A 24,103-nucleotide genomic window follows, 5' to 3' on the forward strand; every position below is an offset into this window, starting at 1 on the left:
TTATTTTGAAAACAACACATAGTTTATTAGGAAGTTTCAGCAGTAAATTAGTCATTGTAAAAAAACATATATTTTAAAATTCTAAAAGTAGACAAAGACAATTCTAGGCTCGGCTGAGACATGCTGAAAGTGTTGACTGCGAGCATAGTCTCGTTTGTGTTATATCGGCGAGTGACCATCTTGAATATAATGAATAATCGTATGTACACATATAACGCGATATTTCAACAATTGTTATGAATGTGTTGTTAGCAAAACACAGTCTACTGTATGCTGTCTACTTCAAACTTTTCAAATTTTTCAAAGCTACAACCTAACAATAACCAGAAATATTTAGCGTAAAAAGTCGCTCTTGCCATTTACGTCCGGGGAACAAGCTGCAAGACATTCCGGATCATTCTCTGAGCATTGCGCTACTTTGCTCTCCAGTTTCACTCTTTGCACCACTATTGCAATAGTTTGCACTCTACTTTATACACTTTTCACATGTCTCACGGGAATCACACTAGCGAATATTTAATGTATTGAACATTCTATACACAATTCAATATGGCACACTCCCCAAAACTGCTTTAAAGGTCACTATACTATACAAATACCTGCCTAGGACATTATATACATGTATATACCACGTGACTACTAAATAAAGTACATGTGACTAGAAAAAAAAGTGATTGCTGATTGATTTAGAGGCTACGCTCGGTGAAAAACGGTAATATTAAAACTGGTAACTACAGACAAAAAGATGATACCGTCCGTGACTGAGAATACATATTATTAAATAGAAATGGTTATATTCAAAATCATGTGAATAAGGTCCTCCAAAATGGCAATACTTGCAGATCTCATCGTTAGCCAATGTATCTAAGATTTAAGTTCCACAATGACAATTGTCCAACAACACGGTGTGTTACGTGTTACCATGGAAATTCGTCTTGAAATGAACTGTTCAACTTCTGAAAACTTCAAATCAGTACGTTGCATGGTTTCCAGCACAAATGGACTGAGCTGTATTTAATCGCTCCGTTTACTGAACTTGAACGTTGGACAAAATGGAATGTACTGCGTCCATTTCCATTTCCGTATGAAAGACATGCCGACCGGGAAATCGTAGGTTCTTACTGATACATCGTCCTCGTTACGTGCAATATCACGGGAACCGACTGTCATTTGTTTTTGCCAATTGATGAGACCTCTCTCTTCTTTCGTGCCTGAAATTGACACTTTCATACTTAGCTTTGTTAGCATACATGATAGACAAAAATGTGGGAAGAAAATATACGTAACGGCAGTTTTGTAGCTCCTGGTTTCGTTACAGTTCGTTCTCGTTATCATCGGTAAGATTAACAAAATATTTCCTGATAATAAACATTAACGATCAACGGGCACTATTTTATTAATAATAAGTAATAACACAACGTTGACACCACAAAGATGGCGGGTGGCGCTTACCTGGAACCGTGTTATCTAACACGAAACCCAAGAAACCACCAACAAACATACTTGTACTTAATAAGACAGTGATAATTTGATCTACTTCACGATTTCCTGTCAAAAAGAATAAAAATACAATTTGACTACTCCAGTGTCAATATCTGAACAATTGGTAATCATATTATTTCGACATTCGTATTTGTAATTAATCTTTTTCCATACAAATAGGGTAATTACAACCGTTCATTGACCACGGTAAATTAGTGTACACTTTTTTTTCTATTGTGTCGTCATATTTACCTGTGTCTATAACGCCTCTATTTTCTTCTTTTCCCAACCAAATTGGCAACATCAGCCCAACGAATGTAGCGAAACCAAATATGCAAAGATTACGAGCTGAATTCATGTCCACAAATTGAAGATTGGACACACCGACTGCTGTTATCATTCCTGTAAATAAACAAGTCATTAAAAACGACACAGTCCCCGTTAAATTTTTGAAAGTTCTCTTTGTTCTTGTCATATTAATGCGGAGGGGTTGTCACAAGCGTGTTCTTGAAACCTTAGTCCAAAGTGGCGTATACAACAGATTGTTTATTTACATCAAATTCGAACACGTGTTGCGTGACGACCCCTCCAGAAAAACATAGATCACAAGTGAAAGCATGTCCAACTTATCACATTTTAAACAAACGAGATGATATTTGATGAAATTGCAAATTGAATTGACATGTATCCATATAGTAGTAAGGCCAAAAAGTCAGATGGCTGTTAATCGGCCATCCTTTATCCAATTTTGAAACACATTGTCATGAACATGTATCCTAACATGTATAAAGTATGTGCCAAATTTGAATGAAAACTGACAAAGCATGTCCAAGATACCACATTTAAAAAAAAACAAGATGCCTGCCAAGTCGGTCATCTTTTACCAAATTGCGAAAGAAATTGTCATGGACATGTATCCTATCATGAATGAACGGAATCGGTCAGACGGATTCTGAAATATGACTCTGGACGGACGGACGCACGCACGCACGGACGGACGCACGCACGCATGGACGGACGGACGTAGACTAAACAAGCTTCAAATTGTACACATGTACTGAACATGCGTTTAATTATTTATTCAAATTATATGGATTATGACGTAACACAATAATTTTTGGCTTTCTTATTTAAAAGAAAAGATGTAACACACAATGATTTTTTTTATGATGCAGTGATCATGAATATTTGTTTTGCAAAATAGTTCAACGTTTTATGAACGGTCCATCAGTAGCTTATAAAAAGATGCATAAAGGTGGAGCTTGCCCTCTAGAGGTCACATAGGTATGATTTGAACGTCGCGTATACGAATACGTCTATATATCCACACAGTTATGTAGCTAATCTTTCGATAACGAATGAAAATGGTGTAACATTTGTGATAAATCTGAACAACAACAACAAAACAAAACAAAAGAAAAACATAAATCATGTTACGCAGTCATTGTTTTACTGGAAGGCTTTACTTATTGAGTAGATCCCGGAAACCTGAAACTCACCAAACATGACACAAAGGACGCCACCAACGACTGGTTCAGGTATCGTCGTGAACAGAGCACCAAATTTTCCAAAAACTGCGAATATTATTAGAATAAGGCTACAGAACTGTAACACACGGCGACTTGCAACCTATTTAGAAGAAAATACTGTTAATACCAAACTCACAGAAAGGATATCATTCCAGTTTTCAGCTTATGTTTTATTAGAAGATGCCCTGGAAAATCTGAATATTTGGAGCCAGTAACAAGCAGCCTATCGTCTGAGATAGCTCCGCTGTTAGCAATGCACATTTCAATTAAAGAACAGAAGATATCATTAGAAAATGAACAATATGTATAGTATCAAAGCAATCGGACTTACAGTTTTTAACAAGAAGTCGAAAATATCACTTTCTACCAAAAATGACAAAAATATTCACCAAAATTAGAGAATTGAAGATATCATCACGAAATGAACAAACCTGAGAGAGGTTCACATGTAGTGTAGTATCTATATATGTAATATCAAAGCAATTGAACTTTTGGTTTTTAACAAGAAGTCGAAAATATCACTTTTTACCAACAATTTCAAAAATATTCACCAAAATTAGAGAATTGAAGATATCATCACAAAATGAACAAATCTGAGAGAGGTCCATATGTAGTACCTATATATGTAATATCAAAGCAATCGGACTTACAGTTTTAACAAGAAGTCGAAAATATCACTTTTTACCAAAAATGACAAAAATATTCACCAAAATTAGAGAATTGAAGATATCATCACGAAACTAACAAATCTTAGAGAGATTCACATGTAGTACCTATATATGTAGTATCAAAGCAATTGGACTTGCGGTTTTTAACAAGAAGTCGAAAATATCACTTTTTACCAAAACAAAAAATGACAAAAATATTCACCAAAATTAGAGAATTGAAGATATCAACATGAAATGAACAAACCTAAGAGAGGTCTACCCAAGGTACATATACACCAAGTATCAAAGCATTCAGGCTTGTAGTTTTTAAAAAGAAGAAGTCGAAAAGTAAAACATTGACACGGACGACGACGGACGACGACGGACAATCACTCATATGATAAGCTCCGTTTGACAAAGTCGACAGCGGAGCTAAATATGAACAAAATATCAAGATTTACCCCAAATTAAATATGTATTAATCATCATTCTAAAGTGTTTAATAATTTTAAAAATATTTTGCTAAGAGGGGTCGACGAATTGTTTGTCCGAGTCACGTCAATTATTTCACAAGAGTACTTCGATTGTGCATGGAAGGGTAAAAAGACCTTCCATGGATTGTTATATAAAATTAACTCAGCTTTCAGCAGAGTGAAAACGTGCTTTATGATTCGCTTATATCAGTTGGACCACGGAGCATAACTCTGTAATCACATGACCACATCGCGGAATTTGTGAGAATGTGATTTCCATTAGTCTCAACGTATTTGAGTTATTGTAGAAAACAAAACAACTTCATCTGTGGTGGGGACGCTATTTTACTTTACATATACGAAAGTAATGAAATGATATAATTCTAAATGCCTAGCCTTCTCCCACATTTGCCAAACGAAAATAGCTTACACTAAAAACAGTTACATTTGATAGGCAGTATCGAATAACAACCCGTCAATGTCACTGAAATCGAGGATGGTTCCGTTCGAATGTAGAGATAGCCTGGACGCCACATACAGTAGATACCACACACGTAGCTGACGTAGTCTGTATAAGCCTCAGCCTATTAGAACGTGATAACGAAATCAATACCTTTGTGATGCCAATTGCACCAATGTTTTCAGAGTAAGACGTTGTACCGTTCCCAGAACCCCATATACCAGCTAAAACGCAACAAATTCCCTCTGTCCCAATACCTCTGTTGATAGCATGGATGGGCGGTGGCGGCGCTCCACTCAGTCGCGCACACGCGTAGTAATCACCAACTGATTCAATCATCGACGCTAATACGCCGGAGATCATGCCAAAAACTCCGGCAAAACTGACCGTGGGTTTGCCCCACTGACCTATGAAAAACACATAAAAATATGACAATTTCAGCGGCTGAAAAAACTAAAACCACCAAAAACATTAAAACTTGGCGTAAACATATTGGCAAACTTGTAAATGGAATAAAATAAGATGGATGGCTATAAACTAAACTGGTTTGCATGTGTTTTTATCACACTGGTGATTATCTGACTCTGGAGTTAAATAAGGGCTGGTTAAAATGCCCATTTTACACTGGTGTTTGCTAAAGCACAAGAACATAAAATTGCAGTGACCGGGAGTGAGTGGGGGAATATATTTCATTTGAGTCTGATCAAAACAATCTGTGCATAAATTTATACATCACACTGTTTTTACTCATTGCATTGCATTATGGGTAAATTAAAAGATGAAAATGAAAAATATGTATTTAGTGCATATATGGAGAAAGTTTATGTTACGTCACACATTTTAATATATGCATAGAATAATTACTTGCTAAACTAAGTCAGAAAAGTTATGTCTGTATTTTTTCGCACTGAGTGAAATATAATAGTACGTACAAATGACAAAACATGCACAGTAAGTATATACAACAAAATAATATTAAAATATAAAATTAAAGCGGAAACAACTATAATTTTGAACATTGTTTTGTATGAATAACACTATATAAAGATGATGAAGTATTCTTTTACACACAATTGCATTAACAAAGTGGCCATACACATGCGATGTGAAAACTAAGGTTCGAGTAGTCAAATTTCACTAAAGTCGATCACATCACGAGAAATGGCACATTAAATCACCAATGAGAGCCCATTAGAGTAAGAGTTATCCTTTCCAGACAATTCGCCCGACCCCCCCTGTAAAATGTCCTATTATACCGTAATCCCTGTGGTTTGCTTGACAAAACCATACCTCCATGACAAAACTAAATTTAAATATATGGCACCCTCTAGAGACCTTGACGTAATCCCATCCCCAACTTCTTGTGACGACACACAAAATGTTTTATTAAAAATAAAAATTAGAGGGAAAAAGATCGAGAGTTATTGCCGCTTTAATTTAATAATATTACAGAAATTAAACAAAAGTGACATGTCACATAACGAGATTAACATATCGGATTACTGTATAGTATAACAACTGGAAAAATGTTTTATTTCATCCAGATTTTAACCCATTAGTAGCATTTGTACTTGGTTGACATTTAAAGTGAATAATAACGTTTTAAATTTGAAATTGGACAGATGAAAATGTCAATAATAAAGTCAAACATTTGACATAATGAGATGGTACTGTTGCAAAAACACAAAAGCTTGACTTGAGAGAATTAGAAATTGTTTTATAAGCGAAATGCTTATTACTATTTTGATTTTTAAACAGAAACGAATCTGAAAAATTTCCAATCATAAAAGGTAAGGTATAAAGTATAAGGTGGTCTTTACGTTATACAAGGCGCGTTATTATTGAGGTAGTCACTATCACATGTTTGACTGTATTTTAAAAATATACATACGTCACATGCAAAAATTCAGTGAATTTGGTCGAAATCCCAACTCATTAATAGTATATCCTAGTTTTAAAAAGATCGAAAATAAACCGTTTGAGTTATAGTAACCACAATAAACAGATATTACTACGACGACGATGACGCCGACAACAACAACAACGACGACGATGACGACGAGGGCAGAACTTTCCTCTCATATATATATATTTCTTATTCGGGCAAAGTAAAAATTAAATATCTTTAAACTCCTCGAAAAAAATGCAGTTTGTGTACTAGACTAAATATAAGGATAACATTACCAGGGTAAGGAAACCAAATCCAGGGTGCCTGGTATAACACTTCAATTCTTGCATCAGTTCTTGCATTATAGTTTGGATGTTTCGGGTCGGTTGGAAAGACGTCTGTGGCAGTTAATATACAACATACGAGCCACGATACCGAAATAGCGAGAATGACCTACAGGAGACATGTTGTGAGACTAATGATGTGATATTAAGAATGCTTATTACAATGACACGAGGTAACAATGATATCATCACATTTATAACCAGCACATACAGACGACCTTTGTATGACTCTGCGTTGACAATCGGGTGAAGTCATTGGGTCATATATTGCCAATGTAGTCGAGAACATATTCCAGGCAAATTGTCTGCCTCATATAAATGACCTTTGTCCCCTAAATGCCAAAGAACGGCAGGGTTGGAATTAAGTACTTCCATAGCCACAACTAAACTTAACAATATGTTTCCTCCGATAGCTAATTAATACTGTGGCCCATAACGATAGTTTCTTCCCGATCTATACAACAACGAAAAATGCCTTTTCTTTACGCTGTCATGCGAGATTGCTATGTACGCAAAACTCATAGTACTGTGCGTCCCCTTCTACAAGTTATAATTGTACAGTGTAGCAAAATTACCACTGCGCGAAAACTGGACAGACACATTACATGATGAGCAAACAGCTGTGCAGAAAGCAGGAAACTGTGCAGCGATAAAGGTTTCAAACTCAATGGTTAATAGTGTTTCCTGTGTGTGGTCTGTAATAAAACGTGACAAAGCTCGTATTTATACTTACTGTACTTACAAGTCAGTGTTGTGTCAATAAATATTATTATTGAGCTTAATCTATGACGTTTCGAACAAGTCGCAATGGCAATACTGTTACTGTGAATATATTTACTCAACTGCCGCTCTCCTGACTGAACAATGAATTATAACAAGTTTGTGAATGGAAATACCTACTGGGAACAACATGAAGAATTTGATGCGTTTGAAGTGGCAACCTCTTGTTCTATCCCAGCCTGGTAAAGGAACATCGATATTTCGCAAATATTGCGAAAATATGATAATTAAAGCCATAGTCCTAGTAAAACAAAGTTGAAAAAAAAGGTTTAATTAATCCAAAAAAAAACAAACACGACAACATTTCTATGCTCATGTAACGCACGTCACAGATAGACGTTACGATACATTTCACGGATACTAGTAATACGATGTGACGACGCAGAAATCATGTGTTTGTCAGTACTTACATGAATGCCACTCCCCAGTGTTTACTTGCATGTAATGCCGCTGGCTCAATGAGGGCCAGACCAACCAGTGTTATAGTGGGTGCGATTGACAATGGGCCAATAAAACGCATCAGTATACCTATTAATCCGCTAAATCCGAAAACTACTTGAAAGATTGAAGCCACCATAATAGCACCTTGGATCTACAAAAAGTAACGAATACAGTAATCGATATATTACGTGATACCGATTGATACCGATTACACGTAACAATACAAAATCCACTATTAAGTATTTTCTTCCGTAATCACATGAAATTGATTCTGATTGTTCACGGCACATCGCCAACTCGGTCTTCTATTTAGCTGTGTCGCATTGGGCCCAAAAATGTGTGTCACAAAGAAATAAAGCAAGACCTGCCAGGGCAACAAATTAATTCGATATATTCTAGTATTTGGGTACTTGATACATCCTAGAATTGGAGAACGACTGTGAACAACGCCATCAAGCGACAAAGTGCGTCCGTGACTTCAAAATGGCGCCGCGAATATGATGAACGTGATGCCATTCAAATAGATTGGTTGTAAAATCGTTCGTCATTTACAATACATCAATTTTCTAGTAAACATTATTCTTTTATTGATAGACGACCACAGAACAACACAAACGCTGAGATTGGCGTCCCGAACATACGTTTACGTCACAGAAGCGTGTCGTCGTTAGAGGGCGCGAGTTACATTATCGTAAATCGAACTACATATATGTACATTGTTTACCTCTCTCATTCGAATCTTCCATATCTCATTGGGATCATCTAAGTTATCATCACGATATTGATAATCCAAGCCACGTGGAAGTGAATAATTGTATCGCATTGCTGTGGTCCCGTTGGTACCTGGGTGAAGATTTGAATGACCGTGACAGTTAGTTAGACTTTTAAGCAATGTTAATACAAACTGTAGTTTTGCACGATGAGTGAAACCTACCATCCCCCAAAAAATTCATTGACGTTCTACCCTGAATGGTAATCTATCAAATGAAACTCAAAATAGAACACGTTTCACGTGATGTTTTTGTCAGAGTACTTCATAAAAGCTGCCATCTTGTTTATTCTAGTTGGCAGCTATATATAGCGAGTACAGTCACTAAACATCAATCGCGTCACGTCTCATGGATAGTCACGTGGTGCCAAATTAGTTATGCACGGGGAATATTAAATGCACCAGAAAACTGCAAATGGTCAAAAACGGGACTATGCCTAGGCACCGTCCCTCAATTATGGAGCCTGGAGGATTTGTAGCCTACGGCAGAATACACCTGTAAAAATAATTACAAATCTCTGTAATCTTTAAGTAAGATTTTGTAAATGAAATTAAAGACGGCGGCATTTTTATAACAAATTCGATTTTTAGAGGCACTGTTTTTATTGCATATTTTTGGCATGCGTATTTGCATACTGTGAAATGACTAATTTTCACTGGGTTTAAAATTCGCTGATTTACAATTTCAGGCATATTTAGTGGGTTTTTCAATACAAAGTTTTATCACTTAGATAATGTGTTCTCTGCTAAATTTTACATAATCACTGGGTTTTAATTTAGCACATTTTCCAGCCAGCGAAATAAGCAAAATTAAACCCCGGTAAATAACCCTTTTTCAGTAATACATAGTCCTACCTTCTGGGCATTTCCAGTCAGGCAAAGACAATATGGCGATAGTTGGTGTTAACAGAGCAAATGTACCGCCTTGGAGTATTGGTAACCTATTTTTAAGAACAAGAACAACAACATTGAAATGGTCTTTATGATTGATTGATTACATGTTTTAGGTACCCCCACGTACACAAACACTGGATATGCAATCAGCATAACTAGACTACTGTCTAAGTGTAGATGTTTTGATCAAGAGGTAGTTATAAACTCAATCAGTGCAAAAGTGGTAGTTGGACACTTCGTGTGGCGCATGATACATCTCTAGACACGGTGAAAGCGAGTTAGGCTTGGACCTGTGTATATATTTCAACCCCAGATTCATGTATCGCATACAGCGAGTTAGGCTTGGACCTGTGTATATATTTCAACCCCAGATTCATGTATCGCATACAGCGAGTTAGGCTTGGGCCTGTGTATATATTTCAACCCCAGATTCATGTATCGCATACAGCGAGTTAGGCTTGGACCTGTGTATATATTTCAACCCCAGATTCATGTATCGCATACAGCGGGTTAGGCTTGGACCTGTGTATATATTTCAACCCCAGATTCATGTATCGCATACAGTGAGTTAGGCTTGGACCTGTGTATATATTTCAACCCCAGATTCATGTATCGCATACAGCGAGTTAGGCTTGGACCTGTGTATATATTTCAACCCCAGATTCATGTATCGCATACAGCGAGTTAGGCTTGGATCTGTGTATATATTTCAACCCCAGATTCATGTATCGCATACAGCGAGTTAGGCTTGGGCCTGTGTATATATTTCAACCCCAGATTCATGTATCGCATACAGCGAGTTAGGCTTGGACCTGTGTATATATTTCAACTCCAGATTCATGTATTGCATACAGCGAGTTAGGCTTGGACCTGTGTATATATTTCAACCCCAGATTCATGTATCGCATACAGCGAGTTAGGCTTGGACCTGTGTATATATTTCAACCCCAGATTCATGTATTGCATACAGCGAGTTAGGCTTGGACCTGTGTATATATTTCAACCACAGATTCATGTACCGCATACAGCGAGTTAGGCTTGGACCTGTGTATATATTTCAACCCCAGATTCATGTATCGCATACAGCGAGTTAGGCTTGGACCTGTGTATATATTTCAACCCCAGATTCATGTATCGCATATAGCGAGTTAGGCTTGGACCTGTGTATATATTTCAACCCCAGATTCATGTATCGCATACAGCGAGTTAGGCTTGGACCTGTGTATATATTTCAACCCCAGATTCATGTATTGCATACAGCGAGTTAAGCTTGGACCTGTGTATATATTTCAACCCCAGATTCATGTATCGCATATAGCGAGTTAGGCTTGGACCTGTGTATATATTTCAACCCCAGATTCATGTATTGCATACAGCGAGTTAGGCTTGGACCTGTGTATATATTTCAACCCCAGATTCATGTATCGCATACAGCGAGTTAGGCTTGGACCTGTGTATATATTTCAACCCCAGATTCATGTATCGCATATAGCGAGTTAGGCTTGGGCCTGTGTATATATTTCAACCCCAGATTCATGTATCGCATACAGCGAGTTAGGCTTGGGCCTGTGTATATATTTCAACCCCAGATTCATGTATCGCATATAGCGAGTTAGGCTTGGACCTGTGTATATATTTCAACCCCAGATTCATGTATCGCATACAGCGAGTTAGGCTTGGACCTGTGTATATATTTCAACCCCAGATTCATGTATCGCATACAGCGAGTTAGGCTTGGACCTGTGTATATATTTCAACCCCAGATTCATGTATCGCATACAGCGAGTTAGGCTTGGACCTGTGTATATATTTCAACCCCAGATTCATGTATCGCATACAGCGAGTTAGGCTTGGACCTGTGTATATATTTCAACCCCAGATTCATGTATCGCATACAGCGAGTTAGGCTTGGACCTGTGTATATATTTCAACCCCAGATTCATGTATTGCATACAGCGAGTTAAGCTTGGACCTGTGTATATATTTCAACCCCAGATTCATGTATCGCATATAGCGAGTTAGGCTTGGACCTGTGTATATATTTCAACCCCAGATTCATGTATTGCATACAGCGAGTTAGGCTTGGACCTGTGTATATATTTCAACCCCAGATTCATGTATCGCATACAGCGAGTTAGGCTTGGACCTGTGTATATATTTCAACCCCAGATTCATGTATCGCATACAGCGAGTTAGGCTTGGACCTGTGTATATATTTCAACCCCAGATTCATGTATCGCATATAGCGAGTTAGGCTTGGGCCTGTGTATATATTTCAACCCCAGATTCATGTATCGCATACAGCGAGTTAGGCTTGGGCCTGTGTATATATTTCAACCCCAGATTCATGTATCGCATATAGCGAGTTAGGCTTGGATCTGTGTATATATTTCAACCCCAGATTCATGTATCGCATACAGCGAGTTAGGCTTGGACCTGTGTATATATTTCAACCCCAGATTCATGTATCGCATACAGCGAGTTAGGCTTGGACCTGTGTATATATTTCAACCCCAGATTCATGTATCGCATACAGCGAGTTAGGCTTGGACCTGTGTATATATTTCAACCCCAGATTCATGTATCGCATACAGCGAGTTAGGCTTGGACCTGTGTATATATTTCAACCCCAGATTCATGTATTGCATACAGCGAGTTAGGCTTGGACCTGTGTATATATTTCAACCCCAGATTCATGTATTGCATACAGCGAGTTAGGCTTGGACCTGTGTATATATTTCAACCCCAGATTCATGTATCGCATACAGAGCGAAGTCCCCATATTTGACTTTCACAACAAAAAGCACGTTGATGTATATCTGAAATTACATTAGAGAATTATTAACTGCAACTGAGGGGATTTGTATCCTCGATGTGAGAATTATTCACCGAGGCGCGGCATCCATCTTAGGTCTTGGGATACTGTGCAGGGATCTTATTTTCAACGTGTTTATTGACAAGAATATTTTAGATGTCATATAGTCACCAGCTAACACCGCTTCCGACCTGGCTGAGCGATTTCGTTTATGCATTCATGTACAAATTATATTTTATCACAGAACAACATTTTTAGATAATTAATTGCCATCCGAAATAATTATAAAATGCTCTAAACCGAAATAAACATACTATTTTCATTGATCGATTTTCCCCAAACTGAGACCAGTCACTCCGTATTTTGAATTCATGATTTCATCCTAGTACTACGATATATTAAATATGTAAAAAAATTGCAATATTTTTACTTTATTGTAGCGTTATACCTTAAATTCATTATCACACACGAACACACAACAAATCAAATATATACAGTACAAGTTGTCCGAAGACCCAAAAATAAGGCAGCATGAATTCTCAGAACTTTAAATCTTGTTGGAGTGAAACGGCCTTTATGCGCACATTAGTATTATTGCAGTTAGGGTGACTTGAGTGAAAGTGATTGCGTTATTATTCGATGCTCGACCAGTTGGTTCTGACACACATAAATCGTGAGCGGCGTAACTACTGATGTTGGTTCATAGCTCAACTTACTACATATGCTAAAGACGTCAAGTTTAGATAATACAAGTTTAACTTACGTATATGCAAGATGAAGCGTTTGGTTAACACCATAGTGTCAATTTCAACAATTCAGGTACTTGTTCGATGAGGACGCTATTTACATAGTTTGTGTTGAATGAAAGAATGAAAGAAAACAAGTGCAAAATACAACCGATCACTCATAAATGATTTAAAGGGCGTTGGTCATCGCGCAGCGTCCTGTTAGATGTGGGACTCATGGAGACGCACACAACGCGTGTAAATTAAATTGTTTGTTTACGCGAATTTCGAACACGCGCTGCGCGACGACCACCGCCCTTTAAAGGGGTATTTACCTGACTCCAAATGTGCACTGTAAAAATGTTGATATTCCGGCAACAAATAATATAGTGCCCAATATTTGACTGGTTGCTAAGTAGTTGTCACCGACACACAAATGTGTAGAGAGTAGAAGTGGGATAGACAGGGTACCTCCAAACATGGTTAAATAATGCTGTTTGGATAAAATAAGAGATTGGAAAACGGAATTATTATCAGTAAACATGCTGAAAGTTGATTTAATTGAAACCACACTGGTGTTTTCTGCTCATTTATTTATTTATTTATTTATTTATTTATTTATTTATTTATTTATTTATTTATTTATTTATTTATTTATTTATTTATTTATTTATTTATTTATTTATTTATTTATTTATTTATTTATTTATTTATTTGTATTTATTTATTTACACCAGATAATATAAATGAAATTGTACAATATACTATTACATTATTCATATGTAAAGAGAAACAAATGTAGGTAGCAAATTGTCTGGCGCCGGTCACAGAAATAGACCCGAGGAGCTAGTCTAGTCTGTGACATGGAAGTCTGTAACATTAATGTTTAAATCTATTATAAATGACGAAAAATGGGTCACAAAACAATCCTCTATCGGTGCAGAGTACAAATGGATGTAAACATACAAGCCACCGTACATTAAGTACCAGTAACTCGAATAACAACTCAACTCTACACTGTAATTTGTACAATTATATTATACCCTGATGACAACAACAGAACAATGTATATGCAGGGAAAACTGCCAGTACCAATGACTGCATCGTGGGAAAACTGCCATTACCAAGGACTGCATTAAGGGAAATATACCAGTACTACGGACTGCATCATGGGAAAACTGCCTGTACTACGGACTGCATCGTGGGAAAACTGCCAGTACAAAGGACTGCATCATGGGAAAACTGCCAGTGCCAAGGACTGCATCATGGGAAAACTGCCATTACCAACGACTGCATCATGGGAAAACTGCCAGTACCATAGACTGCACCGTGGAATCGGTTAATGTTTTTAATGTATCAATGCAGTATCAATGCTGTTCACCACAGTCGGCTATCTCCGATCTGAGCGGTTACTGGTGTAATATCATAACACTACTGGTCATGGCCGCGGTCTATTATGATTTGTTATCACGGTTTATCTCAGCACCAACACCTGGGGCTGCTTGTATGTTCAAATAAATAAAACCGATTGATCGATTTATTTGTTGATCAAACAGTAAATACCGCTGTCGATAACGTCTCAAAGCAAGTTTGCACCATAATAGTCCCTCTACGCCAGGGACTGCGCCTGTACCGAACATATATTTACAGTACACAGAGTGAAGATTAAAGTCCAATAAATAGAAACGTAAGATACAAACACCAATGAACATAGTAGTAATACCCTTTTTATTAGTATACACCTGTTATGTGTGCCTTCGACAGTATTGTCATGAATTTGTTTTTGCGTATCTGTTGACTGACTTAATTAGCTGATTATTAGCGAATTGCTGTGTTATGTCTGTCATCGTTTAGGCCTATTTGAAGTTTTGGACGGAACTTGGCTCAGTGATTTGGAACTAATTACGAGATAACCGTTGCTATTCTGACTATTGATTCTGACAGTTTGTATTCGTAGTTATTAATGTAGTGAACGATTAATCAAAAGATATGACGTATTCAGTACTTAGTGTGATTGGCTTTATGATTGAAGGTTACGCCCTAGAGTCTTTTTACTGTTTTGTAATTGGTTAGAGTTTTGAAAATGAATAAAGAGAGTTTGAGTTGGTCTTGGCGAATACTCCAGAACAGACGCAGTCCTGGAGAGTCTTGAGGCGAGCCTTGACGCAGTCTAAAAGAGTCTTGGGTCAGCCTTGCGATAGTCTTGGGGATTTTTCCCCAGGGCGCTGTGTCTTATAGAGTGCTCGACGAGAGCTGACGAGAGCTGAAACGTATTTCGTTGTGTGTGTCTTATTTGACTGTGAAGCTTAAGTGACTTTCCCGATCCCGCACCTCAAGGGGACGAGATATAGAGACGAGACGAGATTCCCCCCTGACACGTGTGGAGAACCCAGAGAGAAGAGAATTTCCCCCTGATAGTATGTTTGGATAAACTTTGGTAAATACATAACGTATCAACAATGGACGGCGAGCATGCGCACAACAACATTGTCGACAAATCTTCGACAAGTTGAAAGCCGTTGAAAGCGCTGACTCCAGTCTGGAGTGGCGTATATTGTATTTGTAAAATTGCGCACAGCATGGTCAATACCGGCGTCATGCCGTACTAGGCGGATGTGGGTAGATAGTGTATACAATGTACGGAATCCGTTGATATACTTTGAAAGGACTGCTCTGTGTGTGGTGCGCAATGGCATGCACCGGACTGACAACTTTAAAGTCAACTACGTAGCTTCTGTTTTCTTTGCGTGCGGTGTGGAATGTTTCATTGTCAATTTCTCAGCATGTATTAACTGCTACGTTTGAGTTAGTTTTTTTATTTCTAACTCATCAAATTTGAAGGACAGTGTGGTAATACGTGACAATTCAATAAAGGAAGACAGGCTGTAAAAAGAAACTTTGTGAGCATCCGTTTTGTGTCTGAATTCACGATGGCACTCCTCCAATTATTGGCTGTAATCAACGAAGCCGGTCATCAACTTTTGTTTTCATTTTCATTTCACTACAGGGTGAAACTGTGTAATGTTTCGAGGTAAATTGACAATCTTGATAAAAGAGGATAATTTGGTTTTGCGATATTTTGAGGACAAGGGCCTTTTTTTTGTCTTGAGAATAAGATTTAAGCATGTAGGAAGGACGAAGTTTTCCAGGAATTGTTCGAGGGCTGGAAACTCAGAAGATCGGAATTGAACGCTTGGTGAAGCAACAAGAAGATATGGGGTGTATGACAATGCCCCCAGCTTGTATGATAAATATGTTAGAGTACGAAGAGATTCAAAACAGCGTGTTTCCTTCAGATCTACTGAAAAGCAGTAAAACACGTGACACATGTTTCTAATATACACGACTATACCAAAAATTGCATTTTAGGAACAGTACATGGATACAAGAGAATAGAAGCGACGATTTCCTGAATGTACATAATCTTAGGTAAACCTTTGGAGAGAAAATTAATTAATAACTTATTAATATATACAAAGGTCACAATGTATATGCCGAAATAATCCTTTGAAAATCACGTGATTCAGGTAAATGTGTTACCACGTGTCAAATCGTAAAAGCTACGGGGGTCATGCCTATTTACCACAATAAATCAAATCACAAAATATGTAAAACAAATTATAACCTCTGATTCGCGTTAGATAAGTATGTCTCAGTTTTGTGCACAAACAACGATTGATTTAATAAAAATGGCCGACCTGTGTCAGCCTTCTTGCCTCAATGAAGTATACACACCAGTCGCGTTATGTGCCACTTTTAATGGGCACCAGTCGGCCATATTGCATATCGCTGGGAACAAATGGCACATATTTACAGTCATCAGAAAGCGTCAGAGTTGACGAATTAAATGGCAAACTGAAAATGACAGCCAGCCATCCGACCACGAACGTGCCACACAGATTGAGAGTACATGAGTTTGAATGAAATCTATTAAATTAAATTAAATGTAAGAAAAAAAATGCCGAAGCATTCCAGGTTTGTTGCTGGAAAGAATGACCACTAGTCGGTCATATTGGATTATATCACAGATCAAACGAGATGCAACCGAACAACGAATCGATCAGTATATCCCAGAGGCCTGTAACCGTAGACAATATAAACATGGCCGCCAATCGGTCATATGATCGGATGGCTGAATAAGAAAATTTACTGATTGTTCCGGATGAGTATCTATGCATCTCAGGAGGGCACACATTTGTCACGTGTCCAGACATCTGTTTTGTGTGGGACAATTTTTAAGCCGAAATTTGTTGTCGAATGGTCGTCTTTGCGGTTATTTTGGATCCGCCAAAAATGTGTGTGAATTTTGACGCGAAGATTAGTAGTTAAATAGGACTTGCAGATGCTAACTGTCTTGTTCTAATCCAGTCGCGTTTTTTGAAAAAAAGTTGAGGTTTGGTTCATTTGATTTTAGGAATGAGATGGTAAGTTGATGACGTACATGACAGCCTGGGAAACGATGACATCTATGTAAATGAATTGCTTACTGGTTGGGTGTTGTTGATATTCTCTAACATTTGAATTCCTTCAAAGCTCCCAATAATTATAATCATTGAGAAACACGGTAGAATACATTCAACATACGTGTCCTGAATACTTAAAGTAACATTACGGATCTCGACAGGTGGCCAGACACCAACACTGGTAATGCACATCAAATGAGATACCTTTGCCAACTGTACTACTAGCCGATTTCAATCATTTCAGTGTACTAGCTCAAAGCAGACTTTTTAGTATTTAACTACCATACTCTGACATATATCAGGTTAATGAAAGTAAATGTTGTCTTGAATACACCCACGACTATGCAATAAAACCAACACAATGGCTTAGTGTCACAAACAGCGATATTTAAGATACCAATGAATTATTGCCATGATGATGGTATAAAATATTACATGAATTATGGATACCAAAAATCTTATCAAACTCATGCAAAAATGTCAAATTATTATATTGCATTCTTTCTAGATTTAAAAAAAAAAAAAATGTCTAAACACAATTCGAAGTATTTTGTAAATGCTAACCAGTCCCTGGTTGGACATCACAGTTACAGCGACACTGGAATTAAGGCAAACAGTTATTCTATGATGTAATGATTGCGTTACATTTTATTAATGTTAATACATTATGAAATTATTGAATATGTGAAATACCTGCAGTCCCAGTATTATGCTGAGGTACCATGGCGGAATATCGTCAATGCCATATGTCAGTGATATATTCGTATTTCCAGTCCTTCCATGCTCGCCTGTCGGCTGTGTACTGCTGACTCGGCAGTCACCTAACTCAACATCACCGTTCAGTAGTTCCATTTCAACGTCACCACCATCGACACCGTTTGTGAGTTTCTGGGGGTCGTCCTTGCTTACATAGTCAGAATCCATCTTAATTTAGGGCAGAGTGTCCAGGGCTGGTGAGAGCTAGTGCAATATCTTCAGTATGTAGCTGACAATGTTCTGAAATTGGAACGTGACATATATCCAGAGTTGTTGCCCAACTGAAAATGTCGTAGCGTGAACCCCGGCATGTGGGCCGCAATAGGAATGTAAACTAGTGGAAGCAAAGATCTTCCCAGTAGGATGCCGACTTGGCTGTGGGGCTATATACAGTTAAAACAACGCGAGCCGGTAACCACGCGTGAAGTATCGAGGTTTAGCTGTGGTTAAAAACAAACGCCTTCTACTATCTTATCTACATATTTGGCGTGGTATGGTGATTAATGTGAGAGAGTTGCAAACATAACTAGACTTGAAAACCACGTTACCGTTTTCAGCGGTAGAATCGAGGTCACTGTGGCGATCTTCGCTTTAATGCTCGTGTACAGCGTTGACAGCACGATACGCTAACCCCCCAAGATATATGGTTAAAACTGTTTTCTTTTCGCGAAACTACGCAGAAGGCAGATGTTTAACAGGTTTTCACAATCTACGTATTATATCACTGCTATGTTATTTGACTGCTGATACGTAATAGGGTCAACTACCTGTTGAATAGCATGGCCCACGGCGTACCGGTAGATAACCATCAGTAACGCACATTGTAATAAGGGGAAAACTAAAATGTCAGTTCGGTGTTGCTAGGCAACAATCAGAAAAGGATATCAAATATTCTTCAAAAAGAAGATACGTGATTTGCACATCAAATACACAATAAATCAAATCTTCCAAAAGTTTTCACTCAGAAAGCAATAGTTATGTATCTATAACAATTTTGCTTACGTTTCGGAACCAATAAAAACCTTTCGTCGAAATTTGGACATATAATTATTTAAGAATCAAAATATTGCCAATGTGGTACGAATTAATAAAAATATTGCATATAATTGTCTTTCTCGTAAACAGAACATTCTTTCTGATTCTCCGTTCCAAAGCGTTTTGATCGATTACGCGGACTAGAGCCGTATACTATACTATAACGTAATTTATCCTTATCAAACGTGCTATCACTAGTAGAATTGCTGATGTCATTATATCGCTCCATGCTTCATTAGTTCACATTTACTTGAACTATTGTATACAGGCACAGTGTTCATATTAGGGCAATGAACTGATCGAAGGACAACTGCTTACATGGTGATTTAATTGAGATGATTAACATTATAAAATGCTAGACTGACTACACATATGTTGACCCAATGCTATGTCGTACACACTATTTGAACGTACAATCTACGAGTTACCAACAAACCGTGTATGTCTTCAACTTAGGAAGAACTTCCCAGCAAAACAGTAGAGCTTGGAATAAACTACCACATTATTAAAGGGGTTTTAGCTGCTTCACTATTTGTTTTTATATTACCTCATGTTTCTTTACAAAAATGTGTAGCATTATTGACTCCGATATCTTACAAAAATGCGTCTTGAAGACGACTGTGTCCCACAAAATATCCACACTATGCTGCGAATATGACACAAGTTAAGTTATTATCTTACAAGACTGTCACAGCTTTACAGATTTAGTGTATACACAAGTAGACATTAAGGGAATTCAGTAACATTAATTATGACGTCGGTTACACTAATTAATCAGTAGTAGTAATAAAAATAAACATAATACACGTGGCAGTACTACACACATTTCTAAATACAAGTTATATGCAATAGAAATTGTCAGCACAGATAATAATGACTTTTGCAAAAAACAAACAAACAAACAAACTTTGCTTTCAAAATTAAAAGGACTCTCATCATTATATGGAGAGAAAATTAATAGCAGTTTTGTTTCTACAAAAAAAAACAATTCAACATCCAACTGTCGATTAGAATTGTCCCGATGCTTAAAGTAGCCTCAGTTCGAATGGTTTACTTGTTGATGTTTACATTCGGTCAACGACCAATTACAAATGCCATTTTCTTTCATACATTCCACGGCAACGTATTAGATCCAAACCTGCTTATAAAAATTGCAGACTTTAGCTATACGGAGAATACATTTTAGATCTAAGCCAATGAATTCTGATAATTCCAGTGACGGTAGCTTAAGTGGCTAGACAGGGACATTTAAATATGCAGCCGCACACAGTGACACCCCACAGAGAAGAGCATCGTGACATTAATGCAGGCTGCAAATAAATAAACAAACTAATGCATCAAGTTTTAAATAAGAGGGCGGTAGGTAGAGAGATACAACCAACTCAACACATAAGTGACGCTCATCTACAACAAATGGCACGACCTGTCAATTCAGATTACTTGTCAATCCAGACTACTTGCCAGTCCAAAGTACTTGCTAATCCAGATTGCTTGCTAATCCAGACTACTGGTCAATCCTGATTAATTTCTAATTCTAATTACTTGCCAATCTTAATTACTTGCCGGTCCAGATTACTAGCTAATCCAGATTACTTTCCAATCCAGATTACTTGTCAGTCCAGAGTACTTGCTAATGCAGATTACTTGCTAATCCAAATTACTTGCTAATCCAGATTACTTGCCAGTCCAGATTACTTGCAAGACCAGACAATCCAGAATATTTGCCAACGCAGAACACTGATTACTTGTCAGTCTAGATTACTTCTTTTCACAAATGTTTTGTCATTATTGAATTAAGAGTATGTGTTGCGCGGTCGTTTTTGAAAATGAAAAACATACTATGCCTGTTTCTTCTCAGCGATGGAATAATTTATTTCCGAAAATTTCAAATCACAATATAAAATGACACGATGCTCGTGACGGTGTTTTCAACACAAGACACGATACAGAATTAAGATCTGTAAATCTAGGATTTCAAGTTAATAATCAACGCATTTCAATATTCCCATAATAATAATAACTGGTTTGCTGCAGCGTAAGGAAGGACAAAATATGGACAGACCAGTGAAATTGTGTCATGTGCAACCCAACCTCGAATATTACAACTTGTTTGTGTGTACTCTATGGGGATGATGGCAAACATGGGAGTTATCTATTCGGGAAGGGATACTAGTATCCGGATGAGAATTCACGCGGTGTGACTGCAAAATCCCGTCTGATCGCGATTACTTTGTCAGCCGAATACTCTATATCCCCTCTATCGTATATAGTGTTATGCACAGTCGGTGGATTACAGGATATATATATTTTACGGCGAACGCATCGTAATATTAGAGATTCAAAACTAACTTGAATGTTATTAAAACGAGAAATATTAAATCGCTTTATTTTCACGGGACACATATTCTCGTACCCAGGAGGCGTGAAGTTGACATAACATTTAAATTAAAGTGAAAATTTAATGGTTTAAGTGACGTTACCTCGGAGGATCCTCAATATATTAACCACTAACGTTCTATTGAAACACACGAGTGACCCAATAACTTTAAGTGTTTATTTTTTAACAACGTCACTTCGTTTCGAAACATTAAAGGTTCTTTACCCGTGGTATACATATAGTTGAACTATGACCTTACACGAATTGGAGCAAAACAAGTCACAACAAGTAAACAAAGTCAACTTGGATGATTTGGTCAATACGCCTATGTTGGGACGCGTTGAAATACGCAGTAGTGCAGTTGGGTACTGCTGGACGTTGTGCTGAACAGTTGTCAATGCCAACACTGTTTATTATACGAGTGAATTGCCGATCGTTAAATCGCAAATGCGACGACTCAAATTCGGTGTGCGTTATTCTGAGTATTAAACGGGTGTTTCGAGTATTTAGTATAAGTAACCGTACAGTAGTGTGTATGTCCATATACGCTATGGAATAACATACAAATAGATCACGACAAAGTTATTATTATCGCATGCGACCTGTAAATATCAGTGAACACATTAACTATGTTATAATTTACTCGTTTGTAAAAAAGTTGACACTCACCGATTTTTTACAAGATCCCACTTCAAACTGGATATATTTTCATTTTGTGGTCACTTTTATTGAACTACTTGCGATTCATATCGTTTCAATGCGGTCAACACACCCTTAATGCAGTGCACTCTGTCCCTCATTTGCATAACAGAACAACAACGATTCAGTTTTACCGTCGCCAGTGACATGTGTACCTATGCCAAAGGTGATAAAACATAAAGACATACATGACTGATTTGACGTAACAAACAAACAGACAACGTAATTGCTATTCTATCCAAGCGCACAAACCCAGGCACTAACAGGTCATCCTGGGTCCGAGCATTCAAAATTCTGCGTACTATTTCGTAAGCGAGACCTGCTCTTTAAAATCTTCATTGGTTACCAATATTTCGAGTATTGTTTTTACGAAACCGTTTTTAAAAGGTTAATGTTCACATATAAGAGCTATGGCCTCAATATTTTATATCGGATAGGACTGTATCACAGACGTCTCCGTACATTTGCGTTATCCAATGCAATAAACGTTTTGAGGTTTTAAACCCTAAATTATGAAATCAAAACGTCATCAATTTAGTTGAAGCGAATCGTATATATGAATGATGGTTTTAAATTACAGTGCAGAATACACCATTCATTAATTCGCAGTTTATATTGACGAAAAGCTTCTGCCAAATTGACGTTGTTGGTGTAGTAATGTCGTTCAAAATAGACAACTTTGGTTGCGTAGTCGTTCGTTATTTAGAAAAATTATATTATTTTTAAAACTTAGTTAAAATATTGTTCGGTTATTTACAAACAACTTCTGAACCGGATATCTTACGAATTCATATACTACATACAAAATATATTCGATAATACAATTTTAAGAATTTCACAATTCTTCAATTAATACACGTCTTAAAATGAACGTGGTTTCTATGGCACTGCCATGTAAACTAGATCCCAATTGTAAACCGGAAATGGACCTACCACAACGTACTTTGTATTTTCTCAAAGGTACAGACAGATCTACATTCTTATATAAAGAAATGTTGCTTACACCACATACACCTTGGAAAGCCCTTCTAAGTACTATGCTGACACCCAAACAGCGCGACTGTTAAAAGATTCATCGGTTTCCAGCGAACTGTTGTTATCGGGCATAGCCGGCGCAGAGTGTGGTCCGTTACAGCCAAGTACTTGAAATTATTTTACGAATGATAAAATTACTGGATAATTTTCATATCATGTTTCAATATTTTCTTTACGGCAGCTGATAAAATAAGAACTGCTAAACCCGCTGAAATAGCAACATATCTCTGTCGAGTAATGACGATAATACAATTTCATCACGGTACACAGCGATAAACTGAAGTCTTAGTCGATTGAACAGAAGTCTTGGGAAGATCTAGATAAATGATAAATATATTGACAGCTTAATCGAGAACCCAAATAAAGATGCGATTTAATTGATATTACTATTACTTTAAGCACGTATTGTGCGATGGTTTATTTTAAAACAATCTCTCAGTGTAGAGAGACCGATTTTGAGCTTTTGGTTGCCAGGATATAAGTGAAGGAAA

General features: G+C 37.3%; 1 protein-coding gene across 1 annotated transcript; it reads right to left on the reverse strand.

Annotated features, from left to right (window-relative positions):
* Nucleotides 1–22,653, reverse strand: LOC100376056 (solute carrier family 23 member 1-like). Its single transcript, XM_006815165.2, has 13 exons — nt 22,548–22,653; nt 18,404–18,706; nt 13,583–13,740; nt 9,669–9,754; nt 8,769–8,887; nt 8,014–8,195; nt 7,724–7,844; nt 6,776–6,932; nt 4,745–4,998; nt 2,982–3,111; nt 1,735–1,884; nt 1,453–1,548; nt 1–1,211 (listed from the first exon to the last, which is right to left on the reverse strand). Exons 2-13 carry the CDS (start codon nt 18,632–18,634, stop codon nt 1,015–1,017), a joined length of 1,881 nt encoding a protein of 626 aa, XP_006815228.1. The 5' UTR covers nt 18,635–18,706; nt 22,548–22,653; the 3' UTR covers nt 1–1,014.
* Nucleotides 22,654–24,103: the final 1,450 nt, after the last annotated feature.

The sequence above is a fragment of the Saccoglossus kowalevskii genome, chromosome 10, assembly GCF_978046115.1.
Source record: "Saccoglossus kowalevskii chromosome 10, keSacKowa6.1, whole genome shotgun sequence".
Lineage (NCBI taxonomy): Eukaryota > Metazoa > Hemichordata > Enteropneusta > Harrimaniidae > Saccoglossus > Saccoglossus kowalevskii.